Source organism: Anser anser (assembly GCF_964211835.1).
Source record: "Anser anser genome assembly, chromosome: 13".
Classification (NCBI taxonomy): domain Eukaryota; kingdom Metazoa; phylum Chordata; class Aves; order Anseriformes; family Anatidae; genus Anser; species Anser anser.
Genome location: NC_139734.1, coordinates 10,910,416 through 10,937,695, shown reverse-complemented (window position 1 = coordinate 10,937,695; position 27,280 = coordinate 10,910,416). Strand labels below are relative to the sequence as shown.

The window sequence follows — 27,280 nt, the reverse complement described above, 5'->3', positions numbered from 1 at the left end:
AGATTCCAACCTCCAGCCTGAAAACCCAGAAATACTTCTCTGTATAGAAAAGGATACCTGTATGCACATGCTGAGTTCTCTGCCCACATACATATGCAAGAAGCTTTAGAACTGGTGCAGCAAAGGTTGAGCAAACCAGCTGGGGCTGAGGACCCGGCGCCTGTGCTGCATGGCCTTGGGATGGTGTTTAACACCAGCTCTGGCCTGGCCGGGCTGCGTGTCCTGGCTTGCACTGCAGGGCTGATCCAGGGTAGCTAAATGGGTTTCCTTTTGGTTGAAACTAAACTGAGATGTGGCATGGTTTGAGCCAGAGCCACTTCAAAAGTGCCTGTCCCCATCAGAGCTGCTGTCAGACACCCCCAAGCTGGAAGCATGGGGTGTGCAGCTGAAGCTCTTGTGTCCAGGTGAGGCTGTTTGGGCTTTTGGTGATGTTGATTGTAAAGACTATTGTATGCAGCCAACCGGAGCTCTTTACACACTGTGTTTTAGGTAGCTTATTTTTGGCAGAATGATTGTGTGCTGCTTCTGCCCCTCTCACCCTCAACACAAGTAAAGGACTGAACAGGATGAAATTTCTGCAACAGTTCTTAAAATGCTGGCTGCTGGGGTTGACGTGTTCTTCACTGGAAGTTCACCTGTACACTTTTGTTGATTGAAATCAGGTGACCCTGAGAAGCATGCCTTTCTTCCCTACCCTTTCAAAAAAAGCAGTGACCAGTCCACTTATTAAATACTACATGGTTGACATCAGAAATGATTTTAGGCTAGGCTGCTTCCACTTCTTGTGCATCTGGACCTTTGTGTTTCCTCTTGGTTGCTATCCAGAGGATACTGCTCATAAATTGCATGGCATTTCTGAACAGGGTATTAGTTTTGTTAAGAGTTGTGTACTACGTCAGAATTTTAATTTGTTTTGTTTAAAGTCCCATTTGTGATTAAGAAAAACAGGAGCAAACTGCAATGTACTGGAAATGGTTAGCATCACTGTGCATTCACTGCTGTATAGGAAATAACCAGATCATTACAGTGCTCTCCAGGCATTTCATATCTGTTCAGAAAAGGATGGCGCAGGAGGCTCTGTACCATTTGGCGCTCATTTTATGTAAATGAGTGCAGCTGAGGATCGTGTCTATTAATATATTTTTAATTGAGAATACATTGAGTAGGCAAAAAGAAAGATGTTTACTCCACAGAAACGTTACTGGCAGTCTTCTCTCCACAGAGCATCAACCAGGGAAATAAATGGTGTTATAATAGTTTTGTAACTTAGTTTTATTTTTTGAAGTAGGCCATAGACTTCAGGACAGAACAATAAAAGCAGGAACTTCTGTTGCATTGCCCTGCTCAGGCTGTCCCAAAGAGAACAGCAGGGTGCTGGCCTGGCACAGAGAGTTGAAGGTGTACAAACTCTTCCAGCACTGTATCTGTCATTCACTCCCAGTTTGTGTTCCCCACCTTTTGCAAGCTGCTTGCCTTCATGAATATAGGTAGTCAAACGTCCTTAAAATGGTGTATGGGAAGCAACACTAACTTAAATTAAGCCTGATCCAAGGGAGTGTGGGCCAAAACCTGCTCCCAGTTCCACCAGTGAAAATGCATATCATGTGTCTGTGTCAGGCTGAGGCTTCATTACAGCTAATAAACCCTAACTGGACTAAGTCACAGCATAGATGAATAGATGTTCTCCTTCAGCATTGGGGTGCCTATGTCCAAAACGCTGCAAGCTCTGGGAGCAGTTTGATCTAGGAAACTCATGCCATCTCTGCAGGAGACAGATGCAGTAAGTCAGCTGGTGTGATTTTTTTTAAAGAAAATGCTGTGTGGTTTTTTTCAAGGGATAACTTCCACCTTCCATCACTGGGGAGTTGGGTGATGTTGGCAAGTACTGAGCTGACCACGAGGAGGGTCCGGGCAGAGTGCTTGGTACAATGTTCAGCACTGAACATCTGTGATTAAACTGAATGAATGCTTTGCTATGAATCACATGGCCTGAAAGGAGAACAGCACAAAACAGTGGCCCTTAAGGGCTACTGAAGTGGGACTTGAAGGAAGTAGGAAAGTCTAGTAATAGAATAAAATTTAATCAAGTAGAAGAGTTTTTGCATCAGTGTAAAGAAATGGTCACAATATTAAGTAAGAACGTCCCCATTAACAGAAAGGAAGGGAAAAAGAATCCTGGTTTAGTCAGTTAAATCTTAAGCTGAGGGGTGGGGGAAGAAAAACAACCGAGGCTTAATGTGAAGGGGAGAGTGGCAGACAGAAGGAAAGCAGTTATACTGTTCTGGGACTGCTCTGTATCCACAGCCAAAAAGTAGTTTCAATTTTGCACCATTTACCATTTGCTGCCTGAGTGGTGGAGACTTGCAATATGTCTGTATCTGCGCTGCTTTGGCCTTTTATAAAGTGCTATCATTTCAATTTGCACTTGTGTTTTTAAAAAGTCTCGTTACTTTTTCTCAGCTCCAACTCTTTGTTCTCCTGGAATTGATTTGTCGCCTCTGATTCTCTGACGCTGCCAAACATGAATTTCCTGCATATCGCTTGGCCTATAATTATATCTGGGCTGATCTGCCTTCTTGCCGGGAGGACATGTAGCTTATCCAAATCAGCCTACAGGGAACAAAGCGCTGTCCGTGTGACCTGTCTCCCAGGGGCTGTGCTGCAGGAGATGAGTTGGTAGCATCAGTACGGGGGCTCCTGCAGCTCTCGCTGCAGCAGCAGGACTGCTGCCCGCTTCACCCCTGTTCTGACTTTCCTGGTCAAAAGCATTCCCATCCGCTGTCACCCTTCACCATTCTGTGCCTATATTCTAGCCTAACATGGCAAGGTAAATGAGTTGCTAATTTTATCTGATACTATGTGCCTACAGCAAAAGCATTTATTCACTGGAGGTGCCGTGAGCTAACAGTCCTTTTTGTCCAGTTCCTTCACAGGAGCTGAATTTTAACACTATACCTTTTTTTTAAGGTCTGCGTAATAGCTGATGTACTTTTGGATGGTTGGATAAGAATGTGTGGGGAGAAGCCACTTGCAATTAAAGGTTTAAGATGCTGAACAGGCTGTGATGGAACAGAGCTGCCTTGTAAAGGATTGTTTATATTCCCCATAATGCTAATCTGGAAAGCATTACCTGGGTTTGTTTTTCATATATGTACCCATTAACTAATTTTAAAAATTAATCATTTCCTGAAGCAATAAAATGGTAACATTCGTAGAATTAACAGGAATACACCAGATGAAGTAGCAGTGTTCGTCTGAGTAATTAAACGTAACTTGTCTTAGGGTACACACAGGAGCATTGGAGATGCCAGGTAAAGATAGGCATGATGTTATGAAAACAGTAAGTAGGTTTGTTTTTTTGCTACAAGAGCTTTGTCTGGAGTAGTATAACATCTTTAAAGTACAGCAGAGTTGCAGAAACTGCATTTCATAGGAGAAAAGAGACTGACTATGTTACCAGCAGTCCTGTCAGTAGCTTCATCTCCCCAGAAGCAAAGAATTAAGTCAAGAAGCAAGATACTTGAAAAGTCGATCAAAATTAATTAGGAAATTATAAATCAATCAATAATACACCAAAAAGTCTTGTTATGACCTCAGTTACTTGTTTAAGTATAAACAAGATAATCAGCTACATTTCCTGTCTACAAATAGGATCATTGCCAATTAACTTAGGACTTAATTAACTCTCTAAGGTACTGAACTTTAGATGCATCATACACTCTTAACATTATTATTAGTAACTGCAATGACTGTAGTACATTCTTGATTTATTATTATTATATAACTATTATATTTACACTTATGATGCTATTAAAAAGCAAAGCCTTCAATATTACATTAAAGTTAATGCCAGCTAAAAGACAGAGGCATTAAATAAAAGCAGAATTAAACAGACAATATAAGTTTGTATTTGAAACCCACCAATCCAGCTTCCATTCTTTGCTGGGAGGCATCAGCATAAGAGTTGATATGTTTGGAGGTATCAAATTTCCATTGCCCAGCTATAATTGCTCTTTATTTCTGGTCATGAGCTATTGGATTTGCCAGCCCTTTGGCAGCTCAGAGGAGTCACGGTATAGCACAGTAATGTAATCTACCTTCTTTTGAAGATCCTTGCTCTTTGCCTCTTCTATAACAAAACATGGGGCAATCTTGATTTTATTTTTTATTTTGGTCTCACAACATCCCAGCAATTTTTTTCTTTTGACACATCAGTGACCCAGTTTTCTTCTTTTGCTTCTCTTTCTGTTTTAATAACTACAAGTTGCTCTCTTCCAAGCCTGAGAAGAATTTGTTCCGTGTTTGTTAGGAATAAGCAGTCCAGCAGAACAAGTGTTCTGTCTGCAAACAGAGGAGTGAAGAGAGGAAAAGTTGGGTAAGCAGAGACATTTAAAGCTGTTCCTCTGCTCAAAGCGGATGTTAGTTGTTCAGTGGTATATGATAAATGTCTCCCGAACACTGAGTGTCTGGAAATAAACCTACACTATAAGTAATATGCAAGTGTAGCTATCGCCTCGCAGGCTGGCAGTAACAACACCAGCACGCATCTTTTGTAAATGGGCATTTTGTCTTTTTTATGACCCTAAAAAAGTCACTACAAAAGTATTCCAATCTTTTATTTCAGAAATACTGTCACCTTACCTATAAGTCAAATGCTTTCTGGGTGCCTTTATGTGCTCTTTGCACCAGGTAGAACAGGATGAGCGGGTCTCCAGCTCTGCCTTTGCCACAGTTTCAGCTGGCATCTAGGTGCTGGCTTCTTATACTGTTTTATGACTGAGCTGGACAAATGAGGCTAGGAAAGCCAATGTACCTTTTGGCACTGATTATATTTACAGCAAGAGTGGGCTAACAGCAATATTTTGTTTCATGAAAGAATCATTTCAGCTTTAAGAAAAGCTCACGGCTCCCATGTGTATTATCTTGTGGTTTTGGGTTTGTTTGTTTGCTATGTTCAAACTTAGGAAGTGAAACAATCTGGTATCTGCTTCAAATCTGGCAACCTAGACATAGGTGGATTTAGGATTTGCAGGGCTTGTTTTTTGAGAAAGAAATAGGCTCACAGAGAACCCTTTGATTGGTTTGACCCCATCCTTTACCATGCCTGAAGATCAGGAGCTTTCTTGTCCAAAAAGTGCTCCTGTACCTGTTTTGTGATTGACTTACTAATGATACAAACATGCATGTGGTGGTGTTTCCATGAGATAAACTGAAGTTTGTTTCTCTCCATCCACAAGTACTAGGCTGGGGTTGCAGTTAGGATCTCCAACCCCATGTCATCTTTAATAGGTGCTTTATGCATTCGGTACTTTCCACACATTTTTTCCTTTAATTCACATCTATATTGGTATCCTAAGTTTAACATCTTACCTGGATCTAAGAAAAAGCCCCTTACAATAAAGGGGGTGTCTACCCAGGGGAGTTGATTTGGCAGAGTCTGCCAAATTAACAGGTTAGCTATTGTTTCTAAAAAGGTTGAAGAAATCCAAAATGAAGCTTTTTTGTTCTGGAATAGAAAAATCCATCCTGGGAGTGTCCTTTCTGGAAATGAGCCAGGAATAGCTCCTTGGAATAATGCCACGTGAGGGCTCAACCTTTTCTGCTGTCTCGTGGGCTGTATTTCCTTCAGAAAATGAAACAGTCAACACAAAAACCTACTGCTACCTGCAGAGATGCACTTGATTATCTTACTGTATAATTTTTTTCGAAATTGCTTTTAGAATTTGTCTGTGAAATAGTTTCACTATTAAACACTGCTTCATAAAACGCCTAGGGTTATCCAAATTCACTTCCTCAGCGCTCTTTCTGCAGAGGCCTTGTTGCCATTTCTTTGCAGGAGACCAAGCAATGAAGAATGTCTTCTCAAATGTAGTCCTAGCAGCCAGTGATACGTGGCTAATTACAGTAACATGATCGTGGGACAAATGGATGACTTCTGGCACATGCATCTGCCTTGCTTGGTGTGCATGGACTTGTTAGCAGAAACCTGGCTGGGAGGAGATCGAGGAGCTCGGGGTGAGCTAGCAGGGACAGGCATGTGAAATGACTCCTGTAGGAAACTGAAAATGATGCGGAACCCGTTTCTTCAGCATTATAATTCTTTTTCTGGTGTCCTTCTCCCCTGCTTCACCATGCATTGTTTCCCAGAGTAAAACCCAATCCAACTCTGGGATAACAGCAACCATTGCTAATATCATATTAGGACCACATCAGCCTCTGTTCTTGCACTCCCTGGCTCAGCTGCTGCTTTGCCTCTGCTCTGAAGCTAGGATGAGCAAGGATGCAGTTTCTGTGACATGTTTCTGAGTTGGCTTGTCAGTAGCTTCCAATGTGCAGGTAGAAAATGATGTTATTGCTACTGCTGGGTAGTGCAGAAGTACAAATAACTTTACAGGCATTAAAGAATTGAGTTATGCCTGGGCATTTGCTAGTTATGTGCTTGCTCACAGTCACGCAAAGAACCTGTTCAGAGATGGAATAGGGCACATCCACTCTGCCTCCCTTTCCTGTGATTTAAAGGACATTCCTAATCATGACTTTATTACGTCTGCTGCACACTGCTTGTATTTCTGAAAGGAGCTTGACTGAGAGTGCTGACATTTCTTAATGATATTTTGATCATTTTCCTGGAAATTATACTGTTAGGAAATGTGCCATGAGGAATACAGGAAGGAATTGAGAATTTTACTTTCAGCCAGACTTAGATGAATAAACTTCCCCACAGTCTGGGGTGAATTTGCTCGAGATATTTGAGATGTGCTTGAGATATTAGGGGATACATTTGAAACTTTTTTTACTGAATTTAAATAGTCTCTGGGTTAGACCCTTGAAAACTTAGCCACTTTTTATACAGACTCAGCATGCTGCCTCTGTAGCCTTCAGCCCACCAAGCTCTCGTAGCCTTGCAAGCAAAAGTAATGTCACCATTGCTGGTGGTCAGGAGTGGTTATTGCACTGGGTGCGGCAGCACGAGAGTTGGAGAGAAACCTCCCTACATGTATTGGGTTCACGTGGCAAGGGTTTGGTAGCAGGGGGACTGCAGGGGTGGCTTCTATGTGCAGAGCCCAGCAGCTGCCCCGTGGCAGATCAGAGCCAGCTCCAGCTGATCAAAAAGGGACCTGCTGCTGGCCAGAGCTGAGACCTGAGTGATGTTGGTTGTGCATCTGGGAGAACGGATTTAAAGAAGGGGAAAAAAACTGCTGCACAACAGCAGCTGGGAGAGAGGAGAGAGAACCAGCCCTGCAGACCCCAGGTCAGTGCAGCAGGAGGGCAGGAGGTGCTCCAGGCACGCAGCAGCAGTTCCCCTGAGGCCCCTGGTGGAGCAGGCTGTCCCCCTGCAGCCCATGGGTCCCACACGGAGCAGATCTCCACGCTGCAGCCCGTGGAGGGGCCCCAGGTGGAGCAGGTGGATGTGGCCTGGAGGAGGCTGCGGCCCATGGAGAGCCCCTGCAGGAGCAGGAGGTCAGGTGGGAGCTGCCACATGTGCTGGAGCAGTCTGCTCCTGAAGGTTGGACCGCCGTGGTATGGACCCATGTTGGAGCACCACTTGAAGAGCTGGAGGCTGTGGGAAGCCCACGCAGGATCAGTTTGGGAAGGATGGCATCCAGTGGGAGGGACCCCATGTGGAGCAGGGGCAGAGAGTGACCACAAGTGGCAGAGATGCTGTGTCAGGGACTGACCCCATTCCCTGTTCCCCTGCACCTCTCAGGGGGAGGAGATAGAAGAGGGTGGATGGGGGAAGGTGTTCTCAGTTTGCTTTTAGTTTCTCACTGCTCTGGTATGCTGGTGATAGGCAATAAATTATATTAATCTCCCTATGTCAAGTCTGTTTTGTCTGTGACAGTAATTGGTGAATGAACTCCCTGTCTTTGTCTCAACCCTTGAGTCCTTTTCCATTGTATTTTCTCCCATTCCCCCTTTGAGGAGGGGGAATGAGCTGCTGTGGTGGAGCTCAGCTGCCCAGCAGGGTGAAACACCACAGCGTGCTGTGAGGAGGGAGCAGCCTGACCTCCCATCACAGGTTGCCTGGCAATTAATGGCCTTTTCAGCATGTTCAGGTGCTCAGCTCTACTCTGGTAGCTGGTGGCTTAGACAGGAGAGATTAAACTTCTGGGAGATAAAATATAAGGGAAGGGTAAGGAAAGGGGAGGAAAAATATGAAATGTGTGACACATTGCAATGATGTGGTTATCTCAGCAATTCATGAATGACACAGCAAATCCCAGATGCTACAAACAGTGTTAATTCTGCAGGCTGTGATAGAATCCCATGTTCAGCCTGTCCACATCAGAGGATCTATCACCAGTAATTGTCACAGAGAAGCCTATGCTGTTTAAAAAAAAAAAAAAACAAAAAAAACAACCAAACAGCAATGGCAGGTGGGACTGGCGCCTGCAGCAGCATTGGAAGTTTTTCTTTATATCTTGCTCCATGATGTTATGTGGCACTGTGGATGGACTGGAGTTTGAGGATCCACCTCTGTTACCCACCAGTCTTTAATCTGGGTGCAAAGGGACTTCTCAGCTGGAAGTGAGAGAAATCCCCACCAACAGAAATGGCTCTGCAAATTGGAGGGCAACAGCTGAGCGGGATCCTTTATTGGTAGCGCACATGGGATGCTAGTAAAAACACAAGTGTACCTGAAACAAGTCAAGATGATCTCTTTCAAAACCTTATAGCATCTCCTTGAGACTGAGATTCTATTGTTAACTTAATAAAATGGTCTCTTGTTTTCATGACAGACTGCACAATGTCACTGGGATTTTTTTTGTTGCATCCTGTATGGTCAAGTCTCCGTGGCTTCTGACAATTGAGTAACTGCTTTAACTCTGGATCAAACATGTTGACCGCACTGCAGCCCCATTTCTGATTACAGTATGGGTCAACACTTGAAACATGAAATGCTTTGCTTTACCAAGTGAATTCATAAATCCAGCAGCACCCATTTAGACCTTGTCATTTAAGTTTCACTTCCAGACATGTTTATAGAACAGTCCAGCTTGGACAGTCCTACCAAGGTTGTGTCTACTTTATGGCATTTAATTTAGCCTTTTTGTTTTTCCCTCCATGAACAAACGCTAAATCTCTCAATCGCTTCCATGAGTGTGTTCTTGCAAAGCTTTGTTCTGAATTATAAATGGCAAAAAGCTACAGCTGAGTGAAAAATCTAAGGACCAGCTGACAAGTACATAATGCACCTTCCTAATGGATAATATAAGCATATCACACCTGCAATTGCTCAAACCTTAATTAATGTACCTATTGCCATTTGCAAATAGTAGTTTTGCCCTTCTGCTTATTAAAATTCCCTTCTGCTTCAAAATTCATCAATCAGTCAGGCCATACACTCATAAATTGAAGTTATCTGAAACAAATATCACCCTTCTGTTTTTTCCTCAAATCTTTAAAGATTGTAGATGCATGTAAAACAGAGCACATCTTTGAAGATTTTAGACACATGTAAAATAGAGCTTAGCAGAATACATACTGTTATTGGTGACTAGAACCAAGCAATCAATCTTAGAATCATCCCTGGAGTGCACTAGCATTTCCTTGCACATGGGTGCTTTCAGAAAGCAAGTAAATTACCTGTTTAGAGAGATTAAGTGAGTTGGTGTACTAACCTGCAAACTATAATTTAAAGAGTCAAAAGCCTTTCTCTCCCCACCCCCTTACGCAGAAATTAACAACTCCAGTAGCATAATGTTTTTTAATACTGCTGCTCTCTCTCCAGTAAAATATACTTTATTACTATTTGGAGGCTTTATCCCTTTATGACAACCAGTATCAAGAGTAATATTACACCAATAACTTGGTTTGCTAAGTATTAATACAAGGGAAATTATGCTAAGAGCACTGTGTGAGTTTAATTGCAATTCACACTTTAATATTTTGATGCAGCTGTAAAAATGTAGAATGAGAAACATTACAATTCTATTAGATACTAATAAATTGTGTTGTGGAGGAGGATATGAGCTGTACTTGCCATAATTAAGCACATTCTACTTCCTATCTCTGTTTTGATCTTGCATGTGTATGATTTCATACAAAGATTCAGTACAGGTGCCACAGGACTAGTAAGACATGAATACAGGGTTATATATTTTTATTTCCAATAATCAGAAACAAAGCAAAAATAATGTAAATCATGTTGTTCATGAAGTGTTTGTCAAACAGCTTTGCAAAATATGAGGTTCCTTAGAATGAATCCCACCACATTTTATTTTTTTTGGTAGGCTTAAGCTTTCCAGGTTTGGATTTACCTAATACAATGGTATTCTGAGGAATACTCAAACTCATCCCTCTTAATTATTTCATAATAAAAACGATGATGAATGTCTATGCATCTCTACTATTTTTATTCATAAATGAGGGATGTGTTGTGGTAGCAATGCTTCCACGGAGCCAAATCTTGCTGGCCCACTCAGTTAGCCCTATTACGTTTCTCTGGGAAACCATGTGCTGAAGAGGAATGTATATTTGGCTCCAAACTCGTAACTTCAGCATGTAATACCTGAGTCTGTCCCATAAGAAAGAGAGCATCACCTGTGGTGTATACAGCACGAAAGTTACATATGAGTTGTTGGCCATCTTACGGTGTTTTGAAGTGCCCCCTTTTGTGCGTGTGTGGGCGTTATGCCTCAGTAACTCATTTGCTTTCAGTCACCTCTTCATGCTGGACAGCTTGCTTGGATCTGTTGCTACAAAGGACACTCGTGCTTATGTTCGGTAATGAGAACTCTCAGAGAACACAACTAGGATCAAAGACTCTTGTGCTGGACACTAGATAGCTACAAAAGATATGGTCCCAAGTCAAAGGTCTTTCAGTTAAGGCAAGGGAATGACTGAAGGAGGGTAGACTGTGTTCAAAGATCCCTAACTTCCATGACTTGTGTGTTCTGAAGTAATGTGTGGTTGTTCATAGGATAAATAATGTGGGTTTGCTTGATATCAGCAGCAACTGAAAGGTAACTGAGCTAACAATTTAGTCTTATGTTCTAACATCCGCACCAAAATGCATAGAACTACGTGGCTTTGGGCAAATGACTGAAGAGCCTCTTGGCTTCTGCTAGCTGGGAAGCAGAAATAACAATCTCTCTCTTTGTTCCCGGTATATTGTTCTGATTAACTAAGAAGGTCATTTAAGTCCATTTTTTCCCTAGATTATTCCCAAAGAAGTGCGTATAGGTGGGAATGAGCCCATTTCTATGCCGAGGGAGCATATTCTGCTATAGCAATACTTTCTGTACTATATCAGTGGCAAGGACAATGTTAGCCACAAAGTATTCTGGTATTGGGGTTTTGAGGTCACACTGCTGCCACTTGATGGAAGAGCTGATAAAGATCCAGGGAGGACAGTGGAGCTCCACTTGCACAAGCGGTGATCTGCTGACCATCTATGTGTAACCGATACTGGGAAGTGTTTTACTGGAATTTTTCCTTTGAATGTATATGAATCATCACATGCATGTAGGGAATGATGGCAGATCACCTGTTAACTCATGCTCCTTTGTGGAGTAGCTACCCATGGAGTTAAACCAAAGCTTGTAATATCAACATTTACCTTTTCTTATCAGGTTCGATTCTCAAAGGTCAGTGTAGTTTTCCACTGGCCTCAGTGGAATTCTGGAGGGGTGGGAGATGAGAACAATTGAAGCGTACACGTTTGGCCACCACATTTTTGGCTCTGGTAGTCTCACCAGCAAGTTACAGCCTTTCGTGCTTCCTAGCTTGCAGTGTCTCACCTCCCCACCTCCTATTCTTTGTGCTCCTCCCAATCTGTTTTTTGTTGTTGCTGTTGTATCCATTTCTCTGCCTTCTGCCTCCACTCCAAGTCTGAGCACAGCTGACTGCACGTTTCTCTCATTCCCGAATCTAAACCCATCCATGTGTCTTGAATGAGCAGCTTACCGAGGGATCTTCTCAATTAAAATGTTCACAGAGTCATTAAACTAACTAATGGTGGAAACTTCAGTAGAAATAATGCTGTAATGAGACAAGCTTTCATCATCTCACTGAGGAAAACATATTTCACTTGATTCAGATAAATTATATGCCCCTACATATTACGATCAATATTTTAGCAAGACTTAGCATTTAACTATGTCATTTTTGAGTAATGAATAATCACGTTCAGTATATGAAAAATGAGTAATGACAGATATCACTGGACTGGTATGTATTCTACTTCTCAAAATGATGTTTAAATTTTTACAAAAATGTTGTATAAAGGATTCAGTGACTCAAACTTGTTCCTTCTAATAGGTATCTATCATTTAATACTGTGACTGCACTTGAAGTACAGATTAACATAGCTATCTCTAATATAATACAACATTTGAGTATTTTGACTGAGCAAAACTGAACTCAGTTGTCATTAAAAGTATACAGTAAAAATGGAATGCAGAAATTGAAGGACGGAGCAGGCCACTAAAATTATCTGCTCGTGTCGCATAATGGCAGGAGTATTTAGTAGGTCATGGCTACTTCATGGTTTTGCTATTGTAGGAAACAGGAGAGGTGTAAAGTACTTTTATCAGGAAGAGTGTCTAAAATAATGATTTTTAAATAACATGCCGAAAACAGCAGCAGTTGTCCTGACCTAGGTGTGCTTTAATTTCTTTTATTTATTTACTTGCCTCTGCTTGCTGTATTGCATTTCTTTTGTTTAAAGCCCTCCCAATGGCTTCTGCCCCGATTTTAAAACGTTTATGCTTGAAATTACATTCCTAAATGCACAAAACAGGACCAAAGGAGCTGTTTTGATTTTCCTCTAAAAATGCCAATGCAATTTCAAGCATCTACTTAAGAAAATCTCTCTCTTCTAAGGCCTGTTGAATGAACCATCAGTAAATGCATGCAGGTCTTAGAAAGATCAGCAAGCATTTGTCACTGTAATCCAAAAAGAAATCTCTCTATGCATAGGATACTAATTTTTTCTCAGTCAAGTAATCAGTCACTTGATTACATTGATCTGTGGTTGACTTTTTTCTTTCTACATCTGGTCTGTCATCCAGTTTTAAGGTTGCAATTGGGGTGATAGATATTGTTCTATATTTTTAATATCCTTAGGCTGTAGTTGGCTGTTCTGCTTTTGACTGACTTCTTTTTTCATGTTGTCTAGCAGGGGCCTAAAAATAATTTACAAGCTTGACCATTGACATGGTGACTTGCTCTTGTAGCTGGGTTTAATGGCACAATACTGTAATTCTATCTTTTATTTTTTTTTATTTTTTTAAAAAAAAGGCATTCCTGAGTATACCATTTTTCTGTTCCATTAAAGACGTGTCACTGGCCTCAATTGTAATTTCTGGGCCTTTAAAATTAGGAATGTGAACAAGAAATGGATGAGTCCATGATCACTTAGGTCAAACTCTTCTGTCAAGCAGCTCCCTATGGAGTTTTGCACTGATACCTGTGACAAACTGATTTGTAGTCACTTATAATCAACAAAGAGGTATCTATTTCTAACAGAGGGGACAGAAGGTTTGCCAGGTGTCCCCTCAGTGTAGCTGGTTGTATCATTTCCTTTCAGTATTTGGTTATTTTAGCATAGTCCATATACATTTCTAATGTTTCTGCCATTTTATAGAAGAATAGTGTCAAGGAGATCAGCTATAATCTTCTCATTATATTTACATAAATACTATTCTGCTGGTAAATGCCTTGCCAAGTGCAGCTTTTTCACTCAGAAAGTGAAATTCTCCCTCTGCCAATATCAGTGTTTTCCTTAGGGATGAAACAGCTAATAATCTATACTCTATAATAGGGAAATTTACGTTAATACCATCACGAGGCTGATGATTGCTGACTCTTATAGGACTAGTTTTCTACAATGGTAGAAAGGCATTCTAAAAATGTATTTTCATAAATTAGGTCATTTAAATCAGTTCAATATGTAAGGCACGGTAGCAAATTTTTCACTTGGCAGCTCTTCATTATGTAGCTTGGATTAATTCTGATTTAAGAATCCTGTTTAGTTATTCACTTTTTTTTCCCCTCTAAACTTCACTTTCAGTAGATGTGGTGATACCACGAAGTGGTATAGCATCATTTGGTGCCACCTGCCTTTCCTAGCCGTGGAGATGACTTCGCGGGGCACAGTCACTGCAAACAGAATCCCATAAGTGAACCAGATAAGTGATAAGGCAGCAGTTTTTCTTCAGGCAAAAGGGTTTATAAACAAAAAAAAAGTGAGAGCAGAATGCCCACTCTGGCCCAAGGATGGAAGCAAATGGAAGTTCTTCTGCTCGCTTCTGGAAATAGATTTTTAGGAGCATAAGCCATTTAACCACTTTCAAACATTTTTCTCTGGGGTGCCTCAGTGCTAGAGCTGTGCAAACACATGGTAAAAGACAGTCCATGCCCCAGTGAGTTTAATAGCCCTCTCGGTTTCCCCTCGGCAATGCCATTTTGCTCCTACCCTCTCCTCTTGTGTAGGATGAAGGCCTCTGCCTCCTGATTCTTTTAGCAGACCTCCAGTTAGCGCACGGAGCGAACCCTCTAGACTTTGCCGTCAGCACTACAATCCTTTCAAAGCTCACCTGGCAGGTTTCCCAGAAAAGCAAGACACGGTCGTTTAAGCTGGTTGCCAGGAAAAAGGCTGAATAATGCTCGTTCTAGCTATTTGTTTGGGATACTGGTTCTCACTTTATGAAATAAATATGCCAGGCATTCATCTCTTGAATGAAAAGAAATTGCTGCAATGGTCTTGCGCTGTGTTCGGCAGAACCTTTCCAAGGCCTCTCAAAGGCCTTTGATGGACCATCTCGGATACTAACGGAGCATCGGTTTCACCGGGTCTGCTAGGACTCGGGTGGAGTGCTGAGGCTTCCCTGTTGTCATCATGTAGCTGGGCCTGCATATCTAGTTTTTGAGTCAAAATTGGCTTTTATTTCCTTCTGAAATCTTGGGGAGGGGATGGGACATCTAAACCCACTGACTTCCATGCACTGCTCTGTGTTTGTTGAAAAATGTTGAAAAATTCTATATGACAGCATTGGTTACGCCATAGCAAGTAAGTATGTCAGAAGTTTATAGGAGCTGTCCATTAATGGCCTGAGTGTCTGGAGGACTGGCTGTGTCTGCCTGCCGACAGCAGACACTTCTGGTTTGCTCACAAGGCAGCCAGGAAGAAGTCTCGTAAGTCAGTTCAGGCTGCATCCCCCAGGTACAAGTAAAAACACTGCTGAAATCCTGTCAAATTGATCAAATTTGTGAGCAAAAACTCCAGATGCCTTCAGCTGGGTATGCATAGAAAACACCAGCGATTCTGCAATTTAGTTGACATAATCTATTAATGCTTTTTACTACAAAATGAACACGTTGTCAGTATTTATCAGCTTCCTCTTGGGGGGAAGTCTCTCCTTAAATGAATTTCAGTTTTGTCTGGCCTCTTCATTGTATGCATGGAATAGTTCATATATGTGTTTTATCTGCCGTTTTTGATACTTCGTATTTATCACCAAATTCCTTTGTTTGGTACTGGACATCTAGCCTAACACTCAAACTGTTGCTTGGATTATATTGCTTTCTTATAACTGATCCTGAACGGCTACAGGCTCTGCTCTAAACAATGTCTCTGGGAGAGATACCATGATAGCAGCAGAAGACAGGAAAGCCTATTTTTCTAACATAAGGTGACCAGACGACTGAGATCGTAGGGTATGAATATAACAGAGCAATCTTATCAGAATAACAGAAGAAAGGGAGGAAAAAGAAAGGGAACAAGAGATCAACTTTTCTTGTCTAATATTCCCCCTCCATGCTAATGCTATCTGCCATATATTATTCTTTTTGTTTTCTTCATAAAAAGGAAGCTTTGCCTAGTCTTACATTTCTGTGAAGTGCGTGAGCGAATATCATCATAAAAATCACTGAAGACAAGACAGTATTCCAGCAGCTTATATATAGACATCATTGCTGTAAAGTGCTTCTGTCTTTTGAAAGCAACATGGCAGAAAGAAGGGAACTTGATGTGAAAAGCCTTTTTACCATGCTTTTGCATTTCAATTCTCTGGCTGTGTTTGTGTTTTGAAGTTGGTATGATAGTTTTGTTTTATGCTGTGTGTTAGCTGTGGTTCCACTCGTAAGGAACATATGGTCACGCAATCGGTTAAAAAGCTACTGCAGGGACTGCTTCAGTGTGCCAGGCTAGGAGATGGCAAGAGCCACGATAAGGCTGTAAGCGATTGGTTTGGTTAAAGGAAGGGATTGCAACAGATGGCATGCTGCTTGGCTGCTCGCTACGGCCCATCATCTGCGCTCAGTTGTTAGGCACGGAATAAAATTTTGATCCTTAAATCTTAGAAGATAGGCAGCTGCTTTAAAAACTGCCAAAGTATTGGTGATAAACTACATACACTAAAAAAAAAAAAAAGTGAAGGAGAAAAAGGTGGAGTAGAAGGGAAGAAAGGATTCATTTGTGATGATCTTTACTAATGAAATGTCTATTTGAGAATCAAATTGTTCTGTTTTCCCCCATAGAGCCTTTGTACTTTTGACAATTGGTGCTCTTCAAATTCTTAGTTATGTGACCCTCTCTCTTGCTTTTTGCAATTTATTTGCAAACATGGTTCATGAGAACTTTTTGGTTACTTGTCTCTGAAAAGTGACTTTCTCCTAGGTTTTGAATACACTATGCCTTACCTAGTTTTTAAAGTTTAGACTCTTCTAACAGTGTTATAAGTGTTGCTTGTCTGACGTGCAGAATGACAGTAAGAAATAGGAATCTCATTGCCTTTTTTTCCCCCTTTATTCTTTTCTGACAGTGGCAAAATATCATGGTGAAGCTGTGCCTCAATCAGGTAGGGTCACACAATGTCACAATCTAAGCACTGCAATACTTCTGACATGATTGCTGGGTTATCTGCCTGCATCTCTTGAAAGCATTAACTTACAACATGTATTAGGAAGGACTTTATCACCACCCAAATGGTGGGGATATAATGGTGGACCTTACAGCATCCACCGCACACCTTATATGAGCAAAGCGTGATGAAACTCAGTGCATCTTTGCGGCTAGCCAAGGACACTTCTTAACATATGGTATGTAAAAGCTTGCCTTTGTGAACTCTAATATCATAAAAATACCAACACCGTGTCTCCTGATGGAGTCTAGGACAACTTATTGAAGGAAGGTTTATTCAGTAGGACATGAAAATGCGCCTCCTCCTCACAGTGAGCAGGCTTTATCAATATATTTTCAGAAATGATTATTGTATTAAATTATTCTTGTTTCATAAAATAGGAGTAGCAATGATAATAAGAGACTGCTCTGCGCAGTTAAATAAATCACTCAGGCAGCACGGAGATGATAATTACAATTAAAGTGGCAGACAACTAAAGATTACCTACACATGTGCACTTGAAACTGAGCGACAACATACTTTAAGTATCTAAAGTTCTTATATACTTCCAAATGTGAAATTCAGCCATAGCAGCTGTACATCATGGGCTCTTACTTTATATATGCATATCTCAATGGTGACTGTTTTTCTGATATAGCAGCTTTAGGATACGAAAAATTTATGCACTCGTGCCAGGAGCCTGTTCGCATGCAGCAGGGCTAAATGTTCTTGCGCTACCTTCAAGTAGATGCTGATGTTAACTTAATTTTCAATGTATTAATGTAATCTGTATGCTTTATCTAAGGTGTGATAAGTTTGTTCTATATACATGTTTAGTGCAGTACGAATGAGACAGAAAGAAAAATCAATCATTGCTTCACAGAGAAATATGAACTCTGTTAGCTTCATTTTTCACACTGTGAAAATGACTTGACCTTCCTTTCCTCAGAAATCCAAATATCCCCAATCTGTATTCAACAGCATAGCTGGCCACAAATTTACCATTAACATTTTCTGGATAGAAAACTGTGATTTCATTTTTGTTGTTTTGTGAAAAATAGGTTTTTCTTTGGATCCAATGGAGTATTTTGAGCAGAAGGGGTTTATGTGCTGTATCACAAGGGATGCAGTTCAGCTACCTCTTGCCTCTGACCACCGACAGCTGGTCAGTCTCTCTTGCCCACCCTACCATGGCCACAGTTCTGCTACTTCTTCTGCAGAAGTGGGGACAACAGGGCTTCTTGTGGTGGTGGCAGCCCCAGCATCAAGCCCTGTCTTGGGAGCACAGCGCTGAGCAGGTACATTACTATTTCTCCACATCTCCCTCCTTGCCTTCGTCTTTCCCTTTCCCAAACGTGTGCAGAGCACGTGCTACAAAGCCTTTGGGTAAGGAAGTTAGCGTGGGTAGGCCTGAAAGAGAGAGGATAAGGCTGGGATGCCCCTTTCCCTGCTTCAGACTTGGTACCCGCCATCCTCTGACAAACCTGAGGGAGCGGAGGGGGAGCCTGGCCATTTTGGTGCAGCTCCGCGGCTCTCTTGGTTGCGGGGTGCTCTCGTGCTTTCCCCCATGGCCAAAGCGGCAGCAGCTGCTGAGGGGCACCAGGCACCTGTGGCCTGTCAGAGGGGTGCTCCAGCAGGCCCCCTCCTCCTAAAACCCAAGACGGGGGCAGCTCTCACAGCTGCCCGCACCCCCTGCGGTGCCACAGCAGGCTGGAAAACCAGCTCTAACCTCATCGAGCAGCGTGGGCAGGGGTGGGTGACAAGACGGAGCACCACAGCCTTGTTGGCAAAAACGGAGCCTGGCCCGTGCTGAGCCCGCGCTCCTCTTTGTAGCAGGCTGCTGGGCCTGGTGGAGGTGAACGGGGCCGGGAGGCCTTGCTGGCCTTTAACCGTGTCCTGAGCTGTTGCTGCAGGTGCTGGGAACCGCAGCTGTATTTTCCATTGTAATGGCAAAAGTGGTCACGCAAGGGGCAGTTGAACTTTCTATTCCTGGTAGTTTGGGTAAAACGAACCCTTCGCTATTTAAAGACAGCGCTGGCACTGCCTCATGCTTGTGCTCACCCCCAGCCTGCACTATAGAGGAGTTCATGGCCCTGACACGCTCCTGTGACAAGTGCTGAGCTCGGCCAGCTCTGCCGATAGCATGTGGGGACAAGCGTGGCTGCTGGCAGCTCGGTCGGGGGCCCTGTGACGGCCTCGTCGGCCTCTGTGGTGGTGGCACGCGCGCACATCCTTGGCTGGTTTGAACTCTGTCTGTGAAAAGCTGGTTTGTGCACAAACTTCCTTCTTCAGCTGAGGGTGTGGGGTGTTCGGGGAGCTCCAGGTGCCCAAAATGGATCCTCTGAGGAGAGGGATTATCTCTGATATTGCCCTTCATGGGAACTGCAGGTCTGCTTGCTCACACTGGATCTCCCACCCTTATCTTTGCTAGGGTGAGCTCCGAAAGCCTTTTCGGGGACCATTTTGTGCAGATTTTGCTAGTTTCTGAAGAATTGGAAGGGTTTACTTCAATGAAGTGAGGGCACTAAGACCTGAGAGGCCCAGGGACAGCAGTCCATGTGCAGGCACTGCCAGTGCAGGTGCATGAGGTGCTGGGAGCTGCCCGAGGCCTCTCGGAGAGGCAGGGTGCTGAGCGTCCCCGGCTCCTGCACCCCCCATGCCTAACGCCTGTAGTAACTCATTTAGTTCTGTTTAATGGCTCAAGCTCGAGATACTGAAAATAGTTGTTATTGAATGTGAGTGATCAGGCGGCAGACTGGGCTTTTACTTTTATCAATAATAATGTTTTCTAAAAAAACCTGTCTGCTTCTGAAGAAAATTTTTGAATTGTGGCAGCACTGGCCACAAAGTCTGATTATTGAACAGGGCTTTCAAAACCAACAAGAATAACAAAATAAGAAAGAGGAGAGAGAGAGGGGCCTGGCTCATGGTATTTAATAGCTGAAGGCCCAGAGCAGCACGTTCAAGCCTGCTTGTGGAGAAAACCGACAAGTGTCAGAGAGGAAACGCTGTGTGCACCTGCCTGCCCGCAGCAGGGAGAGGAGCGGGGCTCGGGGTTTCACTGGGTGCGAGCAGGCTGTCAGTGGTGCAGCCCTGCCTGAGCTCCCTCCCTCGGGGGGCTGTGAGATGCATGATGCAAATGCGAAGCTTGCAGTGAAACCCAGGTTCAGATCAGGAAGCCTTTGTCGCATTTGACTTCCCCTGATAATGGTTCCAGAGCTTTTCCTCCGCAGTTTTTTTTTTAACCCAGCGGCGTTTGCACAACAGCTGTGTATTCCTTAGGAAGGCAAAAATTGTGGGTTACATTAGCTGCTCTGCCACCGACCTGCTTGGCCACCTTGGGTTTGTCCTGTAACTCTCAGCAAGCCCACAGAGATGCTCACTGGAGCCTGATCTCCGTGGTGGCAGCAGAGCGGGCTGCTGTGACTGGCTGCAGGACCTTGGCTGCGGAGATGGGGTGCCACCAGAGCAAGGAGCATCTCTGACTTCACCCCGCACCAGGTCCCTGAGGCCCTGCATCACTCGGGCGAGTTCTGGGTGTGGCTGGTCCTGTGCAAAACCAGCCAAAACGAACACAGCTTTGGGCTCGTCTTCGCAACGCCAATGGATGCGCTTGGTTGCTGCGTGCACGTATATGCGTTTGGAACCTTGTATTTCCAAGACAGAGAAAATTTGGGATGTGGGGGCAGCGGGCCGGGCTGGCGGCCCACCTGGGTCATGGGGGTGATGATGGGAGCTCTTGGAGCCCCCCGTTTGGTCAGCCCCGGGCCCGCCTGGGCCTTGCCTTCCCCTGCCATCGCACCTCTCCCGCTGCGGCTGCCCCGAGCCCCTCCAGGCAGCGTCTCCTCCCGTGCCGGTGCCCCCCGGCGCTTCCCTGCCGGGGGGCCGGTTTTACCGGCGATCCCACGGGCGCCTCTTTCCCCTTTTCCCCTCTTTCCCCCCATCCCACCCGTGCCACCCGGGGCTTAGGGCGATGCGCGAAGCCTCCTTTCTCCCCCTCCATCCCTTCCCCTTTCCCACCAAACTTCCCCGGGGCATCCCCGGGCGGGGAGGGGAGGGGGGCTCCGCCGGATCCCGGCGGTGCTGGCGCGGCGGCTCCATGCCGCGGCTTCGGGGCCGCCCCGGCTCCTCCTCCTCCCCTGGCGGTGTGCGAGAGAGTGCGAGCGGGTGTGTGTGTGTGTGTGTGCGGTGTGTGTGTGTGTGTGCGTGTGCGCCGGGGCCGCCGCCGCCGCCGTGCCTGCCCCTCGCAGCCCGGCAGCCCGGCCCCGGAGCGGGCGGCGGCGGCGGCGCTCCCCGAGCCCCGGGCGGCTCCGAGCGGCCCCGCGGCGGCGGCCGCCGCTGCCCGATGCCGGCCGGGCAGCCCTGAGCGTGCCGCCTCGCCGAGGCAGGGGGCACCACTTCTCTGAGTCGCCCCCCGCCACATCGTTATGGACCTATTCGACTTTTTCAGGGACTGGGACTTAGAGCAGCAGTGGTAGGTTTTTGGTGTTTTTTTTTTTTTGGGGGGGGGGTCGCTTTTTAATTTTTCGGGGGTTGTTTTATTCCCCCCCTTTCCTCTCTCCCTCCCCTCCACCCCTCTTCCCCCGACCAGCTGCCTCCTTTCCTCTCCTCCCCGCTCTCTCCGCCGGTGCCTGGGAGCCTTTGTTGCGGGGCGAAGCGCCCGGTGCCCGCCGCCGAGCGGCTCCGCGCTGCGCCCGCCGGCTCCGGCAGCCCCGCTGCGGCTGGCGGGGAGCCCCCGCACCGCCCCGGGGGGCCAACTTCACACCGGGGGAGCGGGGGGGAGCCGGGATGCGCCGGGCTGCCGGCGGGGAGAGCGGCGGCAGCGGCGCCCCCCCGGCCGCCGAGGGCAGCGGCGTGGGGAGGCGATGTTTTCCCCGGGCTCGCCGCTTCGCTCCCGGTGTATTTACGGCTGTCAGCGGCCGCAGTCCCTCGGCGGGGGGAAGGCGGCCCGAGTTTTGCCGTGTGGCACACTTCGGCTGCAGCCCTGCTCGCCCGGGGGGGGGCTGTCGCTGGTTTTGCGGGCTTCCCGTTCGGGGAAAGCGTTATTGAAGTTAGTTTGGGAAGTGGGAAGCTCGGTCCCCGTGATATTATAACAGGTCTCTTCCTTTCTCTGCCTCTTTCTTCTTTACCTTTTCCCATCCTTTTTCTTCCTTCCGTCTTTCCTTCCTTACTTTCTTTTTCTTTTTTTCATTTTTTATTTTGTTTTGAGTGGGGGCTTTAGGCTTACGTTGCTCTGCAACTAAGCGCACACCTTGGAGGGGCCGGTGCATCTGTTTGAGTGTATTGTAAACTTGTTACCGAAGTCACTGCTGAGGAATTTCGATGGGTGACAAGTAGCTGGGAAAGTTGGTGCTGGGGTAGGTATTCAGGCACTTTCCCGGCTGGTTAATGAAATTATGATTATTCTTTACGACTGTTTTTATTGGTTCTTTTCAATTTAGGAAACGCAGTTACAATTTTGCAACTATGCACGGTTAAATTCAGAGGTTGGTTACTGTTTTGTTAAATGGTTTTGGGCTGGAGCACAGTTTGCCAAGAAAGAGAGAAAGTAAAATACTGCTTTGTGATCCTAATCGCTAAATGTCACACGGATTTTGCGTGAGTGTGCATGTGCATTTGGACCTCGTGTTTTGCAGAGCCTTTACTTTGTTGGTAATATAAAGGTATGTCTAGGAAAAAGATCATATATTTAGTTAATAACTATCATTTTGCCAACCACAGTGTAGCAGCTATGGTTGCAAATCCAAGATAATCAGAACCAAATACCTGTCACGTCCTATTTTACAGCAGTTCGGAGTAAATCCTTGGAACCATAAATTACGCTGTATCAATATTAATCTGGAAGCAGGCGTTTTGGATCCTGCGCGTGTTTTATCAGCTCTGCATATACCATCATATTACATCTTTTAATAACCGGGCTGTTGTTATTTAAAAGTAATAATCACAATAAAATTAGTTCTCAATTAAATATTATGCCTCTACCACACTATCTTGACTCTGCTACACTAATTTATTTTGCACACAACTGATAACCACCATATAACTACTCAAATAATATTTGCATACAATTTGCCTAATTTATAGTGTGGGTAACATCATTAATTTAATAGAAGCTGTTACAACCCAATATGTGGGTGTAGTTCAAATACTAAGCACATTATAGGTATTGAGTTTTAATGTTTGCTTAATAACTTGCTTTCATTTGACAATGGTTTTATGTGGATTTAGAGATGTGCATCAGAAAGAATAGAACTCTTGTGCCTCTGTTTTTGCATAAAATATTAACGTATTGCCACTCATTCCATAATTTCCATTCACTTCATTTCTCGCAGTGATTTTTTTTTTTTGGTTTTATTTTTTTGTGTGTGTGTGTTTTTGGGGTTTGTGAGGCAAGAACATGTTTTACTTCATGGCTGTTTCAAAGTGTTTTGATATCTACACAAACTCTGTCTGTGACACAGTTGGATTACCGTTGCAGAGATCAAGTTGGATTTAGCCTTTAATAATCCAATTAGTATATGCTTGTGCACATGTATATAATATAGGGGTATGTAATCTACATGTATACGCAAGCATTACATGTATTTTATTGTACATATAAAGATTTATGTATCTCAGGCAAGTAATTACATTGCTTAAGGAAAGATGAATTTAGCTCATCTATCCATAAATGTGTGTAAATAAACGTGACGTATGTGTACATGCATCATCTCTGCACACCCAGAAATATGCATGCTTACCCATCAAAATGTATTTATTTTTGTCTGTGTATCCAGTGTGGTGTGGTTACTCCATGATATTTACAAATAAGTATTGTTAGCATGATGTGTGGATTTGTGCCTCGTATTTTGCAACTGTCCTCGGCGCTTCTGTCTGTAAGCTGGCCTCTGTAAAACGCGTCTCGTGAGCGGTTATAAGGCAATGAGAGACCCTCTTCTGCGTTGCTTGCAAACACAAAACTTCTGCTAATCTGTGCTGCAATCGCAAAGAAGGCAAGCTCAGGCCTACAGCGTGTGTGGGTGTTTGTATGTATTATCTGTATACAAGTGCAGCAGAAACATAGTTAGCCTGAGAAATAGATATATATAAAAATATATAGTTGAGTGGAGGTTTTTTATCCAATGTAAAGGTTTAAAGGTAACGCTTTCTGTGCATATCAGGAAGTGATTCCCCACACATTTTAGGGTGATGGGAAAAACCCCACCACGTTTTTCTTCTGTCCACCAGAGGTACCTCTCTGCATCACTTCTCGAGATGTGTTTTGGCCAAGACTGCCAAAGTTGCAGTGCACTGCCTCAGCGTGTCTTCTGGAGTTGTCACCGAGCATTCAGGATGCTTAGGGGGATCTTTGTCCTGGTGGAGGCTGCAGAATCAGCCCTTTGGTTTCCCATATTAGGAGGGATCACAACAGTACAAGAACAAGGTGTTTCAGTGACCCTTTGTCAGGAATGTTGTTGAGAGGGTAGCTCAGAGTATGCGCGGGTTTTTTTTCTTAATTTTTACATGGTAGCAATTGGACAAAATGTGCAAAACTAAGTATCTCAGTGGATGTTTTACCAAACTCAAAAAGCTGTAAAAACAAAACAATTTAAATGAATCTAAACTCTGGTCTAGGTGAAAGGGCCAAAGCTGAAGTCTGCTGAGATTCCTGGGTGAATAAGAAACGTTCACCTGGGCTTGCATTTAATACGAGCCATTCTATGAGGGAGAAAGGAAGGGAGATGGATATAATGAAAAGCTTGAATGCCTGTGTGCACCAAGGGGACCACTTGCTGTTAAAAATCAAATTTCATCTTTTAAATCACTTTCCACGCTTGTCTGTGGTAACCAAGTAAATGAAATCTTGACGCGTCCTGGGACCGTGTGGCTGGATTTGAACCTGCTTACGGAGTAAGGTGGTGCCATTAATCAGCAGCTGGGAAACAGCAAACCCCAACAAAAACCCAACCAACCCAGAATATATGGCTCTTCGGTAACACAAACAGAGGCGGGGAGATTCATGGTTTATGTTTTATTTATCGGTGTTGGCACTAATATTTTCTAAGTCCTCCAATCTTTGAGAAAGCGGAAGCCGAGAAAATACTTAGCAGCAAAATGCACGTTGAGGTATGGAAAATAATACCTAGCAAAGGGCAACACAATCGGCAGGTAACACCATTGTTGTAGCTGTGCGGTCGGGATAGCGAAGAGTTCATGCTGCAGAGAAACAAGCCTCTCGTCTTCTCTTTTTATATTATGTATCACAAGTAGCCTAATTAGAGCAAAACCAGCAAACTGCCAGTTATACAGGAAGAGGCTTAAACTCACCAAACTGTTATATAAATAGAAAGTTCAAAGGTCTGTTTGTGGCTGACAAAGCTGAGAACAGGCCATCTGTGGGCCAGGTTCCCCTCCTGTATGAATGCAAAACCATACTGTATGTCCCAGCAGTGTGCTTCCAGCGTAGACCTCAGTCCGGAGGGGGGATCCTGCTCTCCAGACAAAGGTGAACTGTTCGAGCTCCAGCCTTGGGTATTCTGCCCCTCGGCCACCTTCCCTCCTTGCCTTGTGCCTCTGCAGAAGACCTCAGTTACCGCTCTGTCACCAGGGTCTGTAATAGCTTGCTAAATGAAAAGTCTTCTGAACGTGGAAACAGTGTTGTGTTTCTGATGGGGATGTGTGAAATAGAGTAGATAGGCTCTTTGGGACTTAGATTGAGGGTTTTTTTTCTCATTTTTTTTTTCCTTCTTGGGGGTGGTGGTGAGAGCGTTAGCACAGGAGGAAGTCGCATTTTGAATGGATTTCTGCAAGGGTTTTTTTCCCCTCCCTTTCTTCTCCTTAAGAAATATTACAGTTGAATTGGCGTTACTTTTTAGATTTGTATTACAGACATCCCCGAGTAATTATTTGAAAACGTTTCATTTTCAATTTGCTTTGAAAGTGTAAATGGATGGATTGTGTGGCTGCTGGTGGGTGGGTGAGGGGGATTAGATGTTGTCAAAACAAGCAGCTGAGAAAGACCAAAAATATTCTTGGGCCAAAACCTGTACTTTAAGTACATCCTGATTTAGTAATTCTTCCCTGGCTGATATTGAACTCCATGGAGTGTAAATCTTAAAAGAATTTGGCCGTTTGCAAACATTAAGCTCACATCTATCCTATGAGGCAAAATTACAATCAGTTTAACAGCATTTGAATTGTTTTTCTAATGATTCATTCAAGAATTTAATGACTTCTGAAATATACAAATTGGGATGGAGAGCAGATACTTCAGATACTGTTCAGCTATTCCAAAGCCAGGCAGGACTTCAGAGCGTTCAAGCACTTTATACATGAATGCCAATTATATTGTTTGGGATTTTGTTTTTGAGTAAAGATAATGTTATGGTACAGGTCCTTCAGCCGAGCAGAATTATTCCTTTTGTGCATCTGAGAAGCCTGTATTGCAACCTGAAATTTAACTAAATATTTAAAGGGGAAATGTGACATTCTGTAATGTGTTAAGTCAAATAAATATACTAAATGCTCTCTGAAAAAAAAAAATGGTGGACGCCTCTGGTCTTTTTGTACTTCTTAAGTCCGGGGCAGTATGCTCCAGCTTCTTGGAAGGAGCGTTCTCGTGCTGTCTGGGTTATGAGGCCCAAATTCTCTTTTTATGCAAGTAAAGAACAAAATTCCCGTCGTGTGAGATGGGACAAAATTGGATCTAAGACTTGGCGATAATGTAGCAGGGTCCATACGCAGGTATGCAGTGTTAAGCACACAAGCAACCCTATTGAAGCAACACTGATTTCAAGTTTTACTGAACTGGGTTCTTGACTGTTCCCAAAATGCTCAGTGTTTCACTAACGATTGAACCCTAGTTCTCCCTGTACTTGGTGATGGAAACTGCTGTTACTTTTGACTATAAAGTGTGCATCCATTTGCCTGAGCTCTATTAGCGGTTTTATGTGATTGTACAATTGACTGAACAGCCAAAAAGAATACAGATATTAAAGCTCGCTCTCTCTGTAAGAGCTGTAGGAAGTAACTTATACATTGAGCCCTGGAAGAATGTGGAATAAGCATCTAAACAGACAGACCCCACCCTGTCTTTCCCTGGTGCCTTTAGGTTGGAGGTAAAATGGAATTTCTTTGTGTGGAGGGCTTGAAGGAGTGGGCTCCTGGATGCTCATTAAATGTATATAATCAATACATACCATAAAGTACCTACGTGTTCCTCCAGCTTGGGTTTGAGCCAGTAGCCAGGGCCATCCCTGGAGGTGCTCCCAACTGATTTCAGCAGGTGCTGGACTTGACCCTGTTATGGCCAAAAGGCAGACTTCCAGAAATGTGCTGCAGCTCTCTAATGACCAGGATCAGCAGGCACTTTGCACACACCTAATACCGTGCATGTGAACAACTCTGCGGAGTCCAATTCTGAACCATTCTAATTCAAATTTACTACCTTTCTT

The 27,280-nt window shown here is 44.0% G+C and overlaps 1 protein-coding gene across 8 annotated transcripts in view; it reads left to right on the top strand.

Annotated features, from left to right (window-relative positions):
* The window catches only part of AFF2 (ALF transcription elongation factor 2), a 426,609-nt gene that overhangs the window by 76,923 nt on the left and 322,406 nt on the right, over positions 1 to 27,280 (top strand). For 3 of the 8 annotated variants that reach the window (XM_083797142.1, XM_083797141.1, XM_083797155.1), the window contains exon 1: positions 21,084 to 21,321. The exons of 4 other annotated variants lie outside the window; for them this stretch is intronic. In XM_083797142.1, coding sequence (XP_083653268.1) covers positions 21,275 to 21,321 — 47 coding nt within the window. In that variant the 5' untranslated portion in view covers positions 21,084 to 21,274. Of the gene's footprint in view, positions 1 to 21,083; positions 21,322 to 21,428; positions 25,333 to 27,280 lie in introns of those variants that run through there. One more of the 8 variants, XM_083797151.1, reaches the window with a different exon arrangement.